Genomic DNA, 19,919 nt, shown 5'->3' with positions numbered 1-19,919 from the left:
CAGTAATTGCTGCATCAGCAAATGGGCCCCATGACTGCAGTGGGGGCTGCATATTTAGCCCCAAGGAGAGGGACTGCCTCCTATCATTCAACAGCCTCTACTCTGGTTTATTAGAATATGTGTTGACAGTCCCTCTGAGACAGAAGAATGACTGTGACTTGGAACCTTGAAAGCAGTTAGACTAGTTTGAAGAAATGTGACAGTGCTGAAGACAAGAGGATCCAAGAAGAATGTAATGACAAGACTTTTGAGGAAGGCTGGGTAATTTTATTCCCTTTTTGTCTTTGCAAGGCCTGGAACTTTCAACAGAAGCCATAAAATAAAATTTACAATTTGGTGATTTTATGATTAACCGTATAGTACAGATTAGTGTACCAGCGTATTAGTTTTGAAGCAGATTCTAATACTTGCTTTGAATGTTCATTTTCCCCATTAATGTTTAATGTATTTCCTTTTCCACATTATCTGATATAAGAAATTTAAGAGGAATAGTACTATTTTGGCCTTTTCCTTTGTCACTAAATTCCCCTTATTTAATTTGAGCTAAAAGTTTTCATTAACAAAAATGAAACATCCATGAGCAACAAAAGAATAAAGCTATTTATAATTGATTGTGCTGTTTCATGGAGCCTAACAAAATGGAAACTTAGATCTCTTTACTTATGCTTTGCACTCCCTCATCTGTCTGAAAACAGATTTAGATTGTAAAGAAGATAAAAAGTTTTATTCCAGGATAAGTTACATTATATAAGAAAGTAGTCAAATGCAAAATGTCACCAATATAAAGTAAGTCTGCAATTAAACATGTAAAAAGCCAGAACAAAGGAATTCAGAGCCTTAGTCCATTTTATTGCTAATGGGATTAACAGCAAGGGAAAACTGCCCATGCAGAGACTAAGATAAACATCAGAACAAATGCTTCAGCTACAGGTCATACAATTAGTGCACTGAAGCTGTTTTGATTTCATAAAATTACGATTTTTAGGGTTTTTTGAATGCATATATCAGGCTGTTTTCTAGCCTTTTGAATAGTCAGCAGCCAGCAAATACTTTAATTTTAAAACTTTAGAAACAGAATGAAATGGCAGATTATTTGGGGTAGCAAACGCCTTTTGGGAGCAGGCAGGCAATACTGGTGTAATTTTTCTGTTACATACTTTATTTCTCTCAGTTAAGATAGAATTCTTTCTCCTGCCTCAGCTTCATAGTTGGGAAATGAAAATCCCAGCCATGTCCATTTTGCTTTGCTGTGACAGAATAACCTTTCTGGATACTGCTCTGGCAGCTGAGCACTAACTACACTGAGGCTGTGAGGAGAAAGGGCCAGTACTTTAAAGACGTAACTTTAAAGACGTATTGTTCAAAGCTAGTAGGCTGAGTGTTTTCCAAGATACACTGGATTTTTGATTTAAATTTTGATGTTGAGCTGCTGCCATAGGTTAGCTGCCTAACCTGTGAACTCCTGCCTCTTGTTTGCTATGCTGAATAGCTGTTGTGGTCAGGAAGTGGGCAGCCAGCTCTGGGATTAATTTGCAGAGACCAGGGTGAAAGTGAACAGAGATCAAGAACTGAGGAGATCATAAGGGATGTAGTCCAAGAAAGAAGAAAAAGGCCAATATTCTGGATGTTGGACAAATTACATGTAGCAGCTATAGGATGAGGGAGAAGTTCAGGCTGAAGGAAGTATCTCCACCAGGAAGAGTTTGGGACAGGGAAGTAGCAAAACTGGAGCAATCTAAGGCAGGCAGCCAAAGACTGAAGTCTCAGGGATCAGAATCAGGAATTAAGGTAGGAATGAGGGTCTGGTCTGTCTGCCAACTCTGAAAGCATCTCTGCTATGAGCACTGCCTGGTATCACGCAGCTCATGGGACTCTCGGGCTTGGAGTAAGTCTCCCTCCTGGTGTCTCTGGTAGGCTGTGAGCTGTCTGGGTAATGTTTTGACCACTGTGAGGTGGTGACTCATGGCAGTGAACCAAAGAGTTTTAATTAACTTTATTTTGTAAAATGTTTTTACATGTTGCAGTAAAAGACACTTGTTAGTAGGAAATTGCCTTTTATCTTTTCCTTTTATTTCTACTTCTTGTAACATGGGTTAGGGTTATAGAAGCTTGCACTCCTGACTATGTGACAGAAATCAGCTTGTGCTGAATCAAACACTTACTAGTTGCAACTATTTCCTGTTGCTGTTTTTGTATGGCTTTATTTCCAGCTTGCAGAACAGAAGTGTTAGGCAGAGCGCAAAATAATGCATGTTTAGCAATCCCTGTGACATAGGTTTCAAACATCTTCCATGTGTCCATTGAAAGATGCCATTAAATATGTTCACAAGTGTTGCCCCAAAACAGTTACAAGGAGCAAGGTGCTTCATCTGTCATTTGTGCTGGTGTTTGCCAGTTATTTATGTTTTGCAACTGAAGCGTTGGCATGCATCAGGGAGACAGATTGTGTAGAAGTATTTTGGCTAAGAAAAAGCCTGAGGGGAGGGGAGAGAAAGAAGAGCTCCCTATCTTCCAGAGCATTGGAATGAACATGGGTGAAAAAACATTCTCCCTGTTTTCACAAAGCTCATATTATCTTCCAGGAATTGTCATGACTACGGAAACATTTCTTCTTTTTAGTTTTCTGTAAAATTAGCCACAGGTTTTTGGGAGGAGAAGGTAAAGGAAACAGTATATATGTTGGAGGCTATTGACCATTCAAAACAAGGTGAAAGAAAACAGTGTTAATATTTTTTCTGTCCCTTCACTTTTCTCGTAATGTTGTGTTCATATTGTCTCCTTTCACTCTCTTGTACAGCTGTATTCCCAGACCTCCTTAGGTGCAAACTACCTACCTTGCTGTCCTTTTAATTCAGAACCTTATCCTTCCTTTTTTTGCTTTTTCTGGTCCATTTTCCACCAATGTAGAAAAAAAAAAAGTTCCATTGCCTGGAAGAGAGCCCCTTGAAGTCAATCACAGAGCACTGACACTTTTTCCATATGCCCCCTACAACAGAGACAGTATGATCAATTTCTCTGATTGTTGTCAGTTCTTGCACAGCTGTGGGATTTTATACTCAAATGCACTAATCTTGGATTAAGTGTGTATAGAGAATTCTTAGTTTAAATAAAAATTCAAATAAGTGCTAGGAAATGCCTATTTTGCAAGCCCCAAATGCAGTGACTGATGTAAGACCTTTCCACTTAAGTTTAAAATGTCGTGATACTCACTTTCCAACTTAATTTGCTGGAGAGCTTTTCATTAAGCTGGATTGTACAGGTCATTCTGTTTAGGGAATTAATCCCATTCCTCCCCTCCTGCTGCCAAGGTTAAGATTCTTCTTTTCCTTTTAAGAAGTCTCCATTTGGTCATAGTAGAAGAACTAAGCTCATGGCTAATGTCTTCTAAATTTTGGAGAGAAAGAAAGGGAGTTTAAGTCCTGAGGTTTTTACAATTGCAAGGACAGTCATTCCTTTGTTTTCAGATACTCTAGTATTGTCATGAAGTTCTATTTTGGCTTCCTTCATTCTCTCAGCATTGAGCCCTCACAGAAGCCAGCATTTCTTCCTTGATTCTTTTACCTTTTCTGCTTCTCCTTACATAAAATTAACCCAGGTACTGAGGAACTGTCCTGATGGCACAGATGCTCCTGAACATGCAGTGCACTGGCTACAGCCTTCTGTGTAGCTCACAGCTTTGCCAGTTTTCATGAGGCTTAGTTCTTAATGCCCCAAATGATTAAAACAAATTTACTAAAATTATATGCTATAAGGTACAAATAGTACAATCTGCAGTGCAGAATGCAGTGAAAAATATCTTTCAGATCAGTGAGCAGGCTGTGATCAGAACTATAATTTACTAACCTTGATCTTTTGACAAGGGATTGGAAATGGGCTTACCTGTACAGAATTACAAATTATATTAATCTCTGTCAGGCTTTTCAAAGAATGTTCTTGCTTGTGCAAGTACAATTAAAATAATGGCTCTGTACCCCAGTTTTGAATAGAGAATAAGAGAAAAAAGCATTTGTTCACATTCTAGTAAAATACCAATTTAGTCAGAATGTATACTTTGAAGTATCTTCAAAACATCTTTACTTATGGCTCTTCTTGGTATTTTAATAGTGATTTTGTTTATACAATACACTAGACTTTATAATATAGTAAAGATTTTGCTAAGCTGAGGGCATTTCCAGGCCTGCTGCTGGAGAGAAGACTTTGAAGAAGTTTTCCTTCTTGTAAGGGTGTTTAATATAAGATCGAGAAATATCTTGTTACTGGCTAGATTCTTAGTCTGCCTGGGCATTCTTGAAGAAACAGGCAGTGCAAGACAATGGGTTCAGTTGTTTATTTGCTTGACATCAGTCCATTGGAAACAGTTTGGAACATCCCTGGAGGTATTTCTGTGGGGTGTGAAGAAAAGTGAGGAAAATGACAAAACTATCCATTATACATCCCATGGAAGCTTTTCTACTTCAGTGCATTTACAAGCACATACCTTGTATTCCTCCTTTTCTTCCATCTGCCCTATAATACAGTATACTGCCTTAGCTGTTTCTGCTGGCCCGTAGACCTCCTGATGGTTCCTCCCTGTGATGCATTCTCTGCTTTCAGACAGGGAAAAAGCATTAATTCCATGGTGTACTTAAAACTTGGCCCCAGGTTAGGCCTTTCTTTAGTCCTTTCTGTAGGCAGAGGTAACACTTAAAAACCCATGTTATTTCCAAAGCATTATGAGTTTTATCTGAGCCCAACTGAAGCAAGAAAACGATGTATTAGGAAGGTGATTGTCTGGTTGAGAAGTGGGACCAAAGAATGCTTAGGGAACATGTTGGCAGTGTCAGATTTTGAGAATGGAAGATTGGGAACTATCACTAGAAGGCCACAGGCAGTAATGCTGTAGCTGGAACCCTGCTAATCTGTAACTACTGTTCTTCGCTTAGGCACGCACTGTTCCTACGTGCAGGTTGCCACCTTATATTAACTGCAGTGCAAACAAATGAACTGTAAATGAATCAGCTGGGGAGCTAGTCTGGCTGGACTTGTAGTGGACATGAACACAGCTACTTATCCTCTCATTTAACAAATTAACAGTCAAAATCATATAAGCCTATTCCATAGGTAATTGAAGTTTCGTGGGAATGTGTGCTGCGGAACAGCAGAAGCAAGCAAAACAGTTTGCCACTGTCTGGAAAAATTGCAGGTTTCTTGATATCTGCTTGAAACAATTTTATAACCCATGTTTTAGATTCCAAGGAATCCAATGAAATATGAATGAAAATGTGTCTAAGTGAGAGCCTTCTCTATCTACTTTATTAACTCTTAGAAAAGTAAAATGGGATAAGAATTCAAACTGAAAATCTAAAAGGTGAAAAATGTTATTTGGCTCTTCTGTGTCTTGAGTTCATTTATCTTCTATATAGAGACAAAGGTTCAATAAATCTGATTTCTAAAATTACCAATTCTTTGCTTTCTTACTTGCCATTTGACTGAAAAATGTAACTTTTGTCTACATAGCAACAAGATAAACTATGAGTTCATGTTCTCCTACTCAACTCTAGCATGTGCATATGTTTAATTTCTTGGATACTTCCACTGAACTCACTGACTGCTTGTATTAATAAGTATTCTCAGAATTTGTTTTAATTTGGAACATTTGAAACAATCCCTTGAATTTGCATATAGGTCATCTATATAAGTAGAATATCCAAAACCTGAAAAGTCATTATTTCTGCAGAATCTGTTTTCTTTTGTGAAGGGGGGAAGCAAGTAATAAAAAACAATGGTTCCAACATTGTTCATGAAACCTGGAAATTTAATATCCTTGGCTTAATTGGTATAAAATATTAAAACCTGAGGTCTCTGAGTTTGAGAACTCAAGAAGACACTTGAAGAGGACCTGGGACTGTAAATTTCAGGAAATCCTTTGCTATCTAAATACTTTTATTAAGATTGGGGTAGTGTAAAACTGAGGTATAAAGAAATAAAACAAATGTTCACTGCTTGCTCTCCTTTTATGTTCCGTTGCTTTCTATCATATTGTAAACTGTTTGGGTTGCAAATCTTTTTGGACTGTGGGAAGGCATTTAATTTTTCTCTTGTTGCTTGGAAGTTTTTATAGCATCCATCTAGAGGATATTCTTTAATATCTGTTGGAGAAGACAGCATACTGTATAAATGGATTACTAGTGTAGGACTACGAGTAATGGAGTTTTGTATTCCCCTTTTTCCTTTAAATCAAGATGTTGTGTTGACACTAGGTGGATATGATTCATTATAGTCTAACTTCATGCTAATATAAAGGATTTTTTATTTTAGACTACCCAAGATGTGACCAGTTATCATGTGCAAATGGTGCATGTTTTAATGCAAGCCAGCGATGTGATGGCAAAGTTGACTGCAGAGATTCTTCTGATGAAGCTAATTGCAGTAAGTCCCCTGTGTAGAGCGATCCCAAACAAATTTGCTTTATGGACCTTCTTTTGGAGTTAAACAGATTTTCTGTATGTGTTTCTGTGCTAAAATCTTTTTCAGCACGAGGATGTACCACTACGCAGTTCCAGTGTGCTAATGGAGAGTGCATCCCGCAAGCCTTTATCTGTGACCATGATGATGACTGTGGAGATAGGAGTGATGAAAACTCTTGCAGTATGATGTTTCTTTTTTTCCCCACTTTGTCTAACTGTTTTACTAAGACCTGGTTCGAGCAGATAGCAGGAAGCAGATTGCTTGGCTGTACAGCCATCAAAAGCTAGAAAGATGAAAATTGCAGTGCTACTTTGATAAACTTTGTCTTTGCTGCTAGGTTCCTGGGTATGCCATCACTATTTGAATTTGCTGGACTGACAGTCTGGTTCTTAATACATACAGTTCACTTATGTTGTTGTCATCCTCTTAATTTCAGCATGAACCAAAGGTATTTCATACCTAAATGAGAAGAAACCAGCAGTGTTTGCAATACATACAAAATATGGAACTGCCTAAATTTTTAAGCTATATAATAAATGATTGTATATGAGGCAATATTGTTATTTTTAACCTTTTAGCTGCTTAGAGCAATTAGATTTTCTTATGTTTCTTTCTGTAGCTTATGCAACTTGCAGAGGCAACTTCTTCACTTGCCCAAGTGGCCGTTGCATTCATCAGAGCTGGATTTGCGATGGAGACGATGATTGTGAAGACAATGAAGATGAAAGAGGATGTGGTAAATACTATCACTAACTTCCAATGGTATTTTCAGAGGAAGATGACACTGACCTACATCTGTGAAATTTAGACCAGTCAAGATGATCGAAATACTTTTGATTTCTTTTAAAACCTTAGAATTCCACCTTCGTTGTTATTTCTTTTTATAACTTCAGCAATATTTTTGTTATTGTGTGTGGAATTATTGTGATACTGAGTATGATGCAAACTAAGTTTAGCATATAGCAATATACATATATATTTTCTTTTGCATATTCTCTTTTATATTTTGTTTTGGTTCTTCTGCCTATGGAGGTTTTTCAGGTCATCTGTTAAGAGACATAAGGCTTCTAATAAGCAAACCCCATTGATTCAAAATGAAATTTACTCAGATCCTGCCAAGATTTGTCATGTGAGAAACAGAAGCTTTAATGAATGAAAGTGTGAATGAGATTTCTTTTTCATTGGCCTTTTCTATGATGAACATGATTCTCTTTATCCAGATGGCATTTATGTGTTTTGAAACCATAAAACTATAGTTCTTTTTCTGGTGCACTGGTTCATTTAAAGCTAAATGATGTTACCATTTCTAACAAAACAGAAAACTAAAGGGATTCATATGTTGTCTACCCAAGTATTGTTGTCATTGTAGTTTGAATGTAAAAGAAAGCATGACAAGTAAGTATAGATAATGTTTCCTGATAGTCTTTCCCAGCTGTGTTCAAGAAATAGAAACTGGATATTGAAGGATAGAGATGCTTTGGGAAGCTGTTAAAGAAGAAATTTTAGTATTTGAAATATACTTTTCATTATTATTATTTTTCTTTTCCATAGAAAGTGGTCACCATGAATGCTACCCAGGAGAGTGGGCCTGCCCTGGATCAGGGCATTGCATTCCAATTGGGAAAGTGTGTGATGGAGCTGCAGATTGCCCTGAAGGAGAAGATGAAACTAACATCACTGCAGGCAGACACTGCAGTATGTATTAGAATGAAAAATATACACAGAATAGCAGAAACATCAGCATTGACATATTTTTACATCTCCTTTTTGTCCCCTAAACAATACTGAAATTTTGGAAGCTTACTATTTTCACTTGCACTGTTTTGACTGGATGATCTTAAACAGGCATATATGCTGTAAAGAGACCATTTCTTTTTTTTAAATTTGTACATGAAATTTCACAAATAAGGATTTTAACTTGCTCTCCATACCCTAAAATATGTTTGTGAAGTCAGGGAAAGGTGTGCTACATGCCTTCTTTGTTTAAATATCTCTTTGTCCCTTAATGTAAGAAGCAGGGATTTGTGCTGATCAGAACGCAGCATTGAATCAGTATATCCTAAGCTTTGACTAATTCACTTTAAAGATTAGGATTAAAAAAAAAATATCTTTTTACCTGGGATGCCTGTTTCTCCAGTTAGTGGTACACTGTGTTTTTTATGTTGGAGGCAATGAGCATGCATAGTTCTAGTTAATTTCACTCTAATCTTACAAATATCAAATCCCTCTGAGGACAAGGAGCAGTGTGTTTTAATTTCTAGGAAGATAAAAATTCCTATTAACAAAATCATGCCTTTTGGAATGGGAGGGCAGAAAAAATAAGAGGAAATGAAACTTTATTGTGAAAAAGCCCTCTTGCTTTGATGAGTGGTTTGATAGTTACAGCAGATATGAGCTGCAAAGCAAGGCATTTAACAGAAGAATTTGAGGAAAAGGAACATGCTGACTTTCACCTCCTTCTTTGTCAAGTGTTTTACAATCACTAATTACTCGCTTGCCACTGAATTGTTTATTAAATAGTAGTAGAAGTAGTGAAGGAAAAAGGAGGAGAGGGAGAACGAAAGGATAAAGAAGCATTTGTCCACAAACACAATGCAAATAGTATATTCTAATACATTGGAATGATATACATACTCCTCTTAATATAACATACTAGGGGTTTTTCACACAGAAGAGTTAATTATGAGGTTATGTACCAATAGATGGAGCTCAAGGATGTGTTGCTCATAAGTAGGTCTTGTGGAACCATGGAAAGTTTTGGGGCATTACAGATGGCTTCCTCTGGTCATCTTCATACACAGCATTTACCATTGGTGGTTCATATAAGATTGATGCTTATCCTTTAACTCTGTTCTAAAAACCAATTAAAAACAGTACCTTCTCCTCTGTTTTCCATGCCCTTGCTTGCATGTATGTAAATGTGTGTGATTTTGTGGAACCTGGTACATCATTTTCTCTGCAGATTAGTTTTAAGAAACTGTACTTGAAATTGAAGGCTCATCATAGAAAAGACTTCAGCTTTGTAACTCTTAATGAGGCAGAAGGCTGTTCTTCTGTAATAGGTGTGTTTCTGAAACATTTTATTTGCCCTTCAGACGTGTCGCGCTGTGCTGCGCTGAGCTGCCAGTATCGCTGCCATTCCTCTCCATCAGGAGGGATGTGCTATTGCCCTGCAGGATATACGATAAGCAGCAATGACAGTCGTACTTGCATTGGTAAGTAAAGTCCAGGGACTGCAGATATCCCCTACCTTCTCACAACCTATTGGGAAAGTTGGGATTCCAGGAAGGCGAGTTAGTTCAAATTGTGTGGATGTACTGACAAATAGAAAATCTCAGGAGTCAGCAAATGTATGACGATTTTAGTAGCAGAATGGCAGCATGGGGACACAGAAACAAACCAGAGAGATGTCATAAAGACCTCCTTCATTTTGACCTAAAGACATAGTGACAGCAGGATTAGGTTTAAAAATACATACTGTTGGATGGCTGGCTTATTATCAAGAGTTTTTACTGGTCTTTAAGTGTTTACATAGAGAGAGTTTGTTTTTGCCTTAGTAATGTGTGTTGCATGCCTGGAAAAACAGTTAATGATGTTGAATTGATTGTACTTTTGGAAAGTGGCTGTATATGAAGACACTTCTACTTTACACTTGAAAATAAAAAGGGTGTTTTGTATTTGCATTAGGGAAAGGTTGTGTCTTCTGTGGGGTTTATATATATACATAATTTACATGAAAAAGAAGAATATTTACAAGAATGCAAAAGTAACTGTAAAGCTGCTGTAACTTGGTAGCACAAATGATTTATCTCAGTAGCCGGCAATTGAGTAACTTCAGAATCATGAAAGTTAGCACTGCCTAATAAAAGAAAAGGGGTAAATCTGTTATGAGTTTTCAACCCAAGCTATGGTGTTTGTGCCATTAAAAGTATTTCAGATACTCAGTCTCTAATGAGATTTTTATATTTTTGAGAATACTGGGTGGCCCAAGGCTGCATAGGCTGCAATGGCAGAATGGTTGCTCCTTGTACAGGCAGAGAAATAAGGCATGAAATTTCTTCCATTTTTTCATGCTTTTGTGGGAAATACATGAAGCACACATTCCCAAACCTGGTGCAGTCTTAGTGAGTCTTCTGTTGTTTTTTTGACTGTTTACAGAAACCTAGTTACCAAATTCTGGCTTGTAAATCTGAGTCAATGTATTTTAGTTTGCTGAAATCTAGGCATATATTTGTGACCAGAGCAAAATGTGTCATGAAGGAATGGCTGACAGTCAGTACCATATAATTCCTGATCCAGTGCTCTACCTATATGGTATTTTGCATGCTAAAAGGAACTCTTTCTTGCTGGTTCCAGTGCATAGACAGCTTTTAATTGTAAATCAGATACCTGTTAGCATGGTACTAAATCTGAGCTAATAAACACTGCCTTCAGGTAGGACTTAAAGGCTTAAGCACTGCACTAAAATAAAGGTAGAGCTCACCTTCAGAGTGGGCTTAAATCCAGCCAAGTCTTTGTGTGTGCCAAGTATAGAGATCTTTTACAGGAAAAATACTTCATAGACATATTCTGTATTGTGGAAAGTAGACAATGATATTCCTTCAAATGATTTTTCCTTTTCTCCTGGCAGGTGTGGTTTAGATTTTTTTCTTTTTTTTGCTTGGTTAGTATTTTTTTGGAGGGGGAGGCAGAATTGCAGGTAGGTTCTTGGGCAGGAAACACAGGTTTTTTGTTATTCAGAAATACAAAACTGAAACATTGTGGAAAAACATGCAAACTCACTTTCTTCATGCTATGGTTTTACAAATACATATAAAGCAAACAGAGAGGACAAACTTGCAGCTTCTTAATTATAACATGAATTTTATACAAAGTGTTTTTAATAATTATGCCTTATTCACTTGACAGATTTTGATGACTGTCAGATGTGGGGTGTCTGTGACCAGTTGTGTGAAGATCGTGTGGGACATCACCAGTGCCACTGTGTGGAAGGTTATTTCCTAGAGCATCACAGGCATTGTCGGGCCAACACTTCAGGTTAGTGCATTTCAAGTGTCTCGTTGAGCAAATAGATAAAGCTAGGTAAAATGGGGTAGTTTTAATGTCTGTGCCACACAGCTCTCTTTGATTTTAACTCTGCCCTTAAGGACTTATGGTCAGGACAGCTTTCAAAATATCAGCAAATGTCAGAACTCTGTACCTGCTGGCATGTGCAGGTTGGTGTTCATTGCCTCATCAGGGCTGCTTCTCCTCTAATCAACAAATGTCTTTTTGGTTCCATTGCACTTTCACCACTCCTGACTTCTGCAGAATTGGGGGGTTATTTCCAGAGCACTCATGAACAAAAAAATTCTTATTTCTGTGAGGGACAGTTTTCTGTCATGTTCTCTATGGTGTTGTCAAGAAATCAGGAAACTTAATTTCTTCTAGAACTGTGCCAGAAGATGGTTTTGCTGAATGGTGAGATCAAACACTTGCCTGTGAGAGAAGCCATGCTCGTGGCTTTGAGTGTCCCAGAGTTTGAACTCTGAAGAATACTTGTCTCTCAGAGTGTAGTTCCTCATCAGCTGTAGGCTCCTTCTCCTGACCTCCTGCTCAGTTCTGAAAGCAGGCCCCAGGAAACTCTGCTTTGTGGAGATGTAATGTCCTAACAGACTTTTGTGGAAGGCAGGTGCTCCTGCCTTTAGAGAATTGGTGGGCATGGGAGTTCCTGCTTGGCATAGCTGATTAGCAATCTTGTTTCTTAGAAAAGCAAGAGCTGCTCAGTTCTCTCCCCCTTCCTTCTTTCTTCAGCCGCATCTGCAGACCAGTCTTCAGCTCACCATTTTCTAAGTATTTCTCTCTCTCATAAATGGGAGAATTTAGTACCTATTGTAAGTCAGTTTCACTGGGTTCATTTTAGCTTTAATAGAAGTAATCTTTTGGTGTTTACACAGGGGTTTTATAAAAGTTTTACCTGGTATGGCTTTAAATACATGTTCCTACCTGATTTGCTCCAAGTGTACAAACCAAAGGCGAATCACAGCAAGTCAATACTCACATAGAAACATTTATACAGGTTGTAGTCTGAGCATCTATTTAAAACTTTGTGTCCAGTGTGTATGAACCAGTATGTATGTATTGCACTGCCCCTTTGCAATATATCTTGCCTGCAGAGTAATCATATCTTTGTCACTCCTGCTTTCAGCTGGTGTTGCATCAATTATTTTTTCCAATGGCCGTGATTTACTGATTGGAGATCTTTATGGAAGGAATTTTCGTACTTTGGTGCAGTCACAGAATCGTGGGATTGCAGTGGGAGTGGACTTTCACTTTTACCTGCACAGAATCTTTTGGACCGACACAGTGCAAGATAAGGTTGGTAGAAGTTTCAAGAAGAATGTATTTCTGTGTACCTGGAAGTAGAGAACTTCAAGAGGCAGAATGTGTTGATAGGCCCTCATTTTTGAGAGCCAAAGCTGGCTGTATTTTTGTTTTCTAACAAAAAAGCTCCTTGAAATGTTTTATGTTAATGACTGCATTTTTTCAGCTATACTATTACATGTGACATATTAAACAAAGAATCCTATTATATGGGAATGTCTTGAGCAACATTTAATTTTACTTGAGACTGAGTCCAAAAAACTAATTAAGAGAAATAGTAGACATTCTTTCAAAACGGAACAAATTTTTCTTGGTAATTTTTGAAACATGATCATTTAAAATGTAAAAGCTGTGTGCCTTCCAAGATGATAAAAATCAGACTTCTTCATATACTTCAAATGGCACTGTAATTGAGCTTGAATAACAAATATTGACAGTATTTTGTGTAATGAGCCAATATTGTGTTACTTTTCTCTTTTTTTTTTTTTTTCAAGAGTAATTATTTTAGCTTCAAGACACAGTAGAGCAAAGTAATTTAGAAAAACAGTCTAGAGACTCTTGTGGAAGCTGGATGCCACCTTTGTTCTTTTTTTCTGCGCATAACTTATGGAAACCAAAGAAAGTCTTAGATCAAATGCTGAAATTTCATAATCTTTGTCCTCATGTTGATTGTCATGCAGAATGAAGGAGAATCTGTGACCTGGCTCCTGCTAATGCCACTGATGGATCAATCTGGGGTCACCGTCATAATTCTGAACCTACACATAAGACATCTAATAAAAATTATAGTTCTGACCACAGTTCCATGCTGGTTCTGTGGAAGGAATCCTTCACTGCATGGCTGTTAGGTAGAACAAGATTTGTGTGCACAATTTTTGAATTGTTCACAGTTCTGGCATTTTTATTGTGGCTATAGTATGTTCCTGTTGCTGCAGTTGCTTTGTCAATGGCTGAATGTAGTCAGAGTCAAATCTGCACTTTTATGAGACAGGAGATTTATTCTGTCTTTGTAATAGGTATAAATAAAAGATAATATGGGGTTTCTTTGCTGCACACCCCAGGTGGCCAGGACTGCCTTTTTATCTGCCCAATATAGTTTAATCCTAATTAATTAATTAAGATTAATTAATCTAATTAAGTCCTAGCTAGACTATCCAGACAAAAACATTTGCATTTTGAATTTTCTTAAATGATGAGTATTTCCACCTGATGTCTTAAAATAATGATAATACCAGGGCATTTTTTGTCTTTTTTCTTTTCTTTTTCAAGTTTAAGACAAACTAAACCAGAAAATTGTGGGTTGTGTTTTGTGTCATCTTTATCTCATTTAGTGTACTGCCAGATAACCTAATGCCCATAAGCTCTTTCATCAACAGGGTTTCCAAAGAACAGAGTAGACAGTGGTTATCTTGATTATTGTTACTTGGAACTGAAGAATATTTAAAATTATACCACTCTTTCAGCTCTTATTTTTCTTGCATATATTTACTTGGTCATCTCTATTTTCATTTAAATGCATTCCCAATCTCATGCTGTTGTTCCAAAAAAAATAAAAAATGCTACCTTTTCATATTATGTTATAATCAAACAATTACTGCACACATAAAATTATTGTGTTTGGACTGTTTTCTTCATGTAGCTCTGAACTTGCTTGTAAAATAACAGCATTATTCTTCTTGAGCAGGATGCTCTTAAAATTAGCCTTAGATAAAGGAGACCACAAGCTGAGACCTCCTTTCTGTGAGGATTGCAGCTTTCCCTTACTTTCTTCATTTTGCTATTTCCCCTTTGTGGTAGCCGTAGTAAGAGCTCCCCCTCTTGTTTCTGGCCAGTGGTGAGAGCTTTACCAAAACATGATCATTTGTTTTCAATCAATAAAAATGCTGGGGTTTGTTAGATTCCAGGAAAGCAAATGCTCTTTCTGCTTTTTTTTTGCTTTTTTTGCTTTTTTTTTTTTTTTTTTACCATTTGCTAACCACAAGGCTGTTTTAGTCTTTTATCTTGTCCGATTTGCAGAAATGCTAGTTGAAGGCAAGCCCTTCTGCAATTTTTGCATTGGTTTCCAGATTTTCGCAAAAAATCCTTACCTAAGGAATAACTCAGAGGGTAACTTGCTTGTATCTGCTGTATACAGATATAGTATACAGATATAGTTGTGGATTGGTGATCAATGTGATGATAAAAGACAAATACCGTGTGACTTGTGATTCAAAACATCATGCGGGTACTGACAATATTTGTATTGTTTTCAGGTTTTTTCTATTAATATTGATGGCTCTGATTTCCAAGAAGTTTTAAATATTTCAGTTGACACACCAGAAAATCTAGCAGTGGATTGGGTTAACAATAAACTATATGTGGTTGAGACCAGTGTGAACAGAATAGATATGGTTAACTTGGATGGAACAAACCGTGTGACTCTTATTGCTGAGAATCTTGGAAATCCTAGAGGAATAGCACTTGATCCAACTGTTGGGTAAGTGATACTTATCAGATAACAGTAAAAGATGCCAGAAATTCCCTTATCCCCATGTAAATGGAAAACAACTAGGAATCAGCAAGAGTGGTCATTTTAGAATCAGATATAACATATTTTGAACACTTGCCTTTTATCCTAACCTATTCTGCACCTTAATTTACGAGAGGACTGTGCAATGCATTTATTTATAATGTGTGGAATCTGTTTCATGGCCGGAGTTCTGTGTGCATGAGCAGCGCTGAAAGTGGGACCTGTGGAATTGCCCTGCAGAGGAGCATTTTCCTTAAAGATTTCCGTTATGGTAGCACCCACAGATCTCCTACTATCTGAAATAAAGAGATGGAATGAAGCCAGGAAAGTTAGTGTCTCCATATGCTTCAGAAGTATATGTGAACCATGAAAAGGTGGATCTTCAGAGAATGGGAATAAGAATTTCATGCAACTTGTAGTCATGGCTGCTGCTTTCATGATGCCACTGTTTGTCACTGGTTTATTTCTGGCAGTAAACTTAAGTCTGTGATTTACTAAGGAAAACTAGTACTTCTGAGGTCTTTTGGGTGAAAGCATGCTTGTTTATGGATTTATTATATAAAAGAAAATGAAAATTACTTTCTGTGTAGGAAGTATAAAGTATGTTTTCATAGTATGCCAGAAACAAATTTTGTTCTGTAAGGGTGCTGGTTTTAAATTCCATGTGAAATGCGGGAGTTTCTTATAAAATCTCAAGGAAATGTGACCTTTTTTCTTTTTTATCTCTTTATAGTTATTTGTTTTTCTCAGACTGGGACAGTCTGTCTGGTGATCCTAAAGTGGAAAGGGCCTTCATGGATGGCACAAATCGTCAGGATTTGATAAAAACAAAATTAGGCTGGCCTGCTGGAATAACCCTGGATATTGTGTCAAAGAGGCTTTACTGGGTTGACAGCCGGTTTGATTACATTGAGACTGTAACCTATGATGGACTTCAAAGGTAGGTGAAATATTTTTCCTTGGAGGCTACAGATACACTGAACATTTTATGTCTAGTTCAAAAAAAGATTTCTCTAACAAAACGAGATACACAAAGGATGAAAATTACAACATAATCAATGTGGTATGCCTTTGTCTCTGTGGTGTCATGCTACTTCTAGGCATTCTTTAATTCATTGTTCTTTGCTCTTTTTCAACCTTGAATGCCTCTTGCCCTTATTTTATAATGTACATTTTATAGTCCACCAGTACGGTGCACATTTTTAGAGCATTTGCTTTTTATTGTTTTTTAATTATATTCATTATTTTCCATCATAATTTCCTTGTATTTTTTCATGAATGCATTTATATGAACTATCCCACTGCAAAACACTAATTTGTGTGATAGTATTAAATGTTTTTCTTACATTTTATAAATCTTTGCTGTCAAAAATTCAGTCATCCTTCACCATATTATGATGCTGGGGAGACTAAATCACAGCATGCAAGAAGGGAGTCCTTGAGTTTTTATGGGACTGTGTCTTACAGCATAGTGTTGTTTAGAAGCCTGCTTATCTCTGTATATCTGATTAGTATCTGTTACTCAAAGCAAGAAAAAAATGTCCCCTTTAGCATACTTTCTATCTATTGACTTCAAAAAACAGTCTTCTACTCATTTGACAGGTCTGTTGTTCAATGTATTTTTTCACTTACTAAATTATAAAATTAATATTGGTATCTTTACTCACTGTATTTTCTTGGAATTTGCTAACACTTTTTCTCTATTTTCACTGCCGTATCCATTAGGTTGATGAACTGTGTATGTTTAGCTTTTTCTCTTCAGTTAATTTGGTCTTTTTCATTTGTACTTTAGTAGCTTCTCTGTTAAAACAAAAAGCAGTGAATGAATTAACAATACTGTATCCTTTCTTCTGTTAATAGTGTTATTGTCTAGGTAATATTTGGTAAATAATTTTAAATCATCTTTATAACAGGAAAACAGTAGCTCATGGAGGCTCACTGGTTCCTCATCCATATGGAATCACTTTATTTGAACACAATGTTTATTTCACCGATTGGACCAAAATGGCAGTGGTGAAAGCTAACAAATTTTCAGAGTCTAACCCTCAAGTGATCTACCAGTCTTCACTGAGACCTTATGGAGTGACAGTTTACCACGCTGCCAGGCAGCCATTTGGTAAGATCATGAGTAGATTATGAAGGGAGATTTAGGAAGCATGTTACCAAAAATTACGAGACTTTTGCTTTGCTGTAAGGAGCTGTAATTATGATACGTAAATTTGTATTGTAAAACTGGGCTGATTTTTATCACCCAGTTGTTTCATCCAACTCTTGTAGCTGATGAACTGTCAAATGCAACATTCAAGAGTAGGGGGAGCTTTATAAATAGGTTGATACTTGGTGGAGTCAAACCTGTGATTTAAGTAGTATTGGTATTTAGGACTTTTTTTCTTAACACTGCAATGCATGCAGTGAAAAGGCTCCCAGTATTCAATTAATTCTGTGAGATATAGTTCTGAGTAGGCCTATGTGCAGAAAACTATAGCCCAAATTATGGCCTTAATGCTGTGTGCTGAGTGTCTCTGTATAAGCTGAATTCCTTAATGATGGTTACCTCTGATGTGCTTTTGGTGCATTCCACTGTAGAGCTGGTGGGGTATATTGTCCATGTGATGTAACTCTCACGTAGTCCACATGATTTATTGTGGATGTTGGAGAAAATCCGGAAAGATCAAGATAATGATGCCATTCTGTTAATAGAGGAAGTTATAATTCTATCTGTATTATTTTCCAGTAAGAAATCCTTGTGGAAGTAATAATGGGGGATGTGAACAGGTCTGTGTTCTCAGCCACAAAACAGATAATGATGGCCTAGGTTATCGCTGTAGGTGTATCCTGGGCTTTGACCTACACGTGGATGGACGACATTGTGTTGGTAAGAAAATGCCTTGCAAATGTTGCAAATAAGGCAATTCCATTAGCTCTAGAGCTGTTTCTAAAACATCTTTCCTCTCTTCAGTAGCTTCAATATACTGAGGACTTTTTGTCTTTTCACCACAATTCTTTTCGACTGCTTTAAATGTAGTAATTTCTGCTGATGTTCATTTCAAGCCACAACTTAAACTCACCTCCTTTAATGAGGATTTTGAATGAAATATGGAATAAATGTAGACAGCTGTATGATTGAGCTCTTAATCCTGAAATCAAGCATGAATGCTTGCTAATATGCAGATTTTGCATTATTTTGAACATATAAGCCTGCTTTCCTGTGCAGTACTGTGCTGATAAGGTTGGTCTTCTCCCTTTGAACATATGACAAGAATAATAGATACAGTTTTAGAGCTGTGTGTTTCCATCAGCAGTCTTCTGCTTCCTGTTTGAGTGCAGAATTGTCACTGATGCATATTTACTATGACTGTCTACTGATAAAGTATGTCATATATGTTGTTTATAACTTTAGAATTTGGCCATTCATTTATCTGGCTGCCCCAGGTATTGTCTAGTTTTATGGTGGCTAGACAAAGCCTGTGACTTATTTTTTATAGGTTATTATAAAGAGAAGAGTACAGAAGATGATTCCATAGGCATGTTTGCTTTAAAAGTGTATTAGAACAACAGTAACAATGAAAGTAGAATACTTGACCACATCACCTAATATTCTTGGATTGGGTTTTTGTTTTCTTCCACAGTTTTTACGTGTTGTCAGTATTTAAATCCCTATTTTCTCATTCTTCTTTTTTCTACTTCCAGACTATTAGTGTTGTCAAAATTAAACAAGGTTTTCTTAATACTCAGATGTCATCCCTTGTGAATCTGTTTAGCCTGTGTCTCATTTTTCCTTTCACAGCTGTGCGACAGTTCCTGCTGTTTTCATCCCAGACAGCCGTGCGGGGAATCCCATTCAATCTCTCCACCCAGGAAGATGTGATCATACCTGTAACAGGGAGCCCTTCATACTTTGTTGGAATTGACTTCTCTGCTCAGGATGACACAATTTTTTTTTCAGACACAAGTAAAGACATGATCTATAAACAGAAAACTGATGGTTCAGGTGAGAATCATGCTTGGGAATTGTAGAGTAATTATGGTAAGGAGACTGTAATATACATTTTTCTAAAAAAATAGTGAAAAGTCACATTATGAGATAGACAGATAAATCTCAGTGTGACCCCAGTAACCTGGAAAATGTTTCTCAAAAATGTTTGTACAGCTCATATTAAGCTTGTTGAATTCTCTTGTTGTTTGACAAACTTGCTGAATGTATTTGAGAATGAGCTATTTGTATTACTTCTCACATGTGGTATTTGCCCTCACCAGTCTGTTTATCCAGACAAGTATGCCATTCACTAGTATGACACTGTGTTTCTATTTTAATTTCCTTATCTGGAGAGCAGGATGTTTGCTATGATATTGTAATACAGAAAAAGACGATTAACTTAGTGAAATTTTTGGATATCCTATTTATGGTAATGTAAAGAATGTTTCTCTCCAATTTATAATGATGATCAAATGTCAGCATATAGCCTTCTGCACTTGCTTGCTGCCTTGGGTCAGGTTAATGGTAGACTGCAGCTGACCATTACTATGCAAAGGGTAGATAAAGTCTGGCTATTGAGCAAGATGTCGTTAGTGCACTGACCTTACTGACCTTCATTTGTAA

General features: G+C 37.0%; 1 protein-coding gene across 7 annotated transcripts in view; it reads left to right on the top strand.

Annotated features, from left to right (window-relative positions):
* LRP2 (LDL receptor related protein 2) overlaps positions 1-19,919 on the top strand; it is a 114,583-nt gene that overhangs the window by 22,698 nt on the left and 71,966 nt on the right. For all 7 annotated transcript variants that reach the window (XM_038143380.1, XM_038143377.1, XM_038143378.1 and 4 more), the window contains exons 5-16: positions 6,298-6,408; positions 6,514-6,627; positions 7,067-7,183; positions 7,999-8,142; positions 9,543-9,662; positions 11,356-11,484; positions 12,635-12,804; positions 15,063-15,286; positions 16,053-16,259; positions 17,233-17,435; positions 18,054-18,194; positions 19,107-19,310. In XM_038143380.1, the coding sequence (XP_037999308.1) occupies positions 6,298-6,408; positions 6,514-6,627; positions 7,067-7,183; positions 7,999-8,142; positions 9,543-9,662; positions 11,356-11,484; positions 12,635-12,804; positions 15,063-15,286; positions 16,053-16,259; positions 17,233-17,435; positions 18,054-18,194; positions 19,107-19,310 (1,884 nt within the window). The remainder of the gene's footprint in view (positions 1-6,297; positions 6,409-6,513; positions 6,628-7,066; positions 7,184-7,998; positions 8,143-9,542; positions 9,663-11,355; positions 11,485-12,634; positions 12,805-15,062; positions 15,287-16,052; positions 16,260-17,232; positions 17,436-18,053; positions 18,195-19,106; positions 19,311-19,919) is intronic.

Source organism: Motacilla alba, chromosome 7 (genome assembly GCF_015832195.1).
Source record: "Motacilla alba alba isolate MOTALB_02 chromosome 7, Motacilla_alba_V1.0_pri, whole genome shotgun sequence".
In the NCBI taxonomy this organism is placed as follows: Eukaryota; Metazoa; Chordata; class Aves; order Passeriformes; family Motacillidae; genus Motacilla; species Motacilla alba.
Note: the sequence above shows the minus strand (reverse complement) of the source record. Positions and strands in the feature narration are given on the sequence as shown.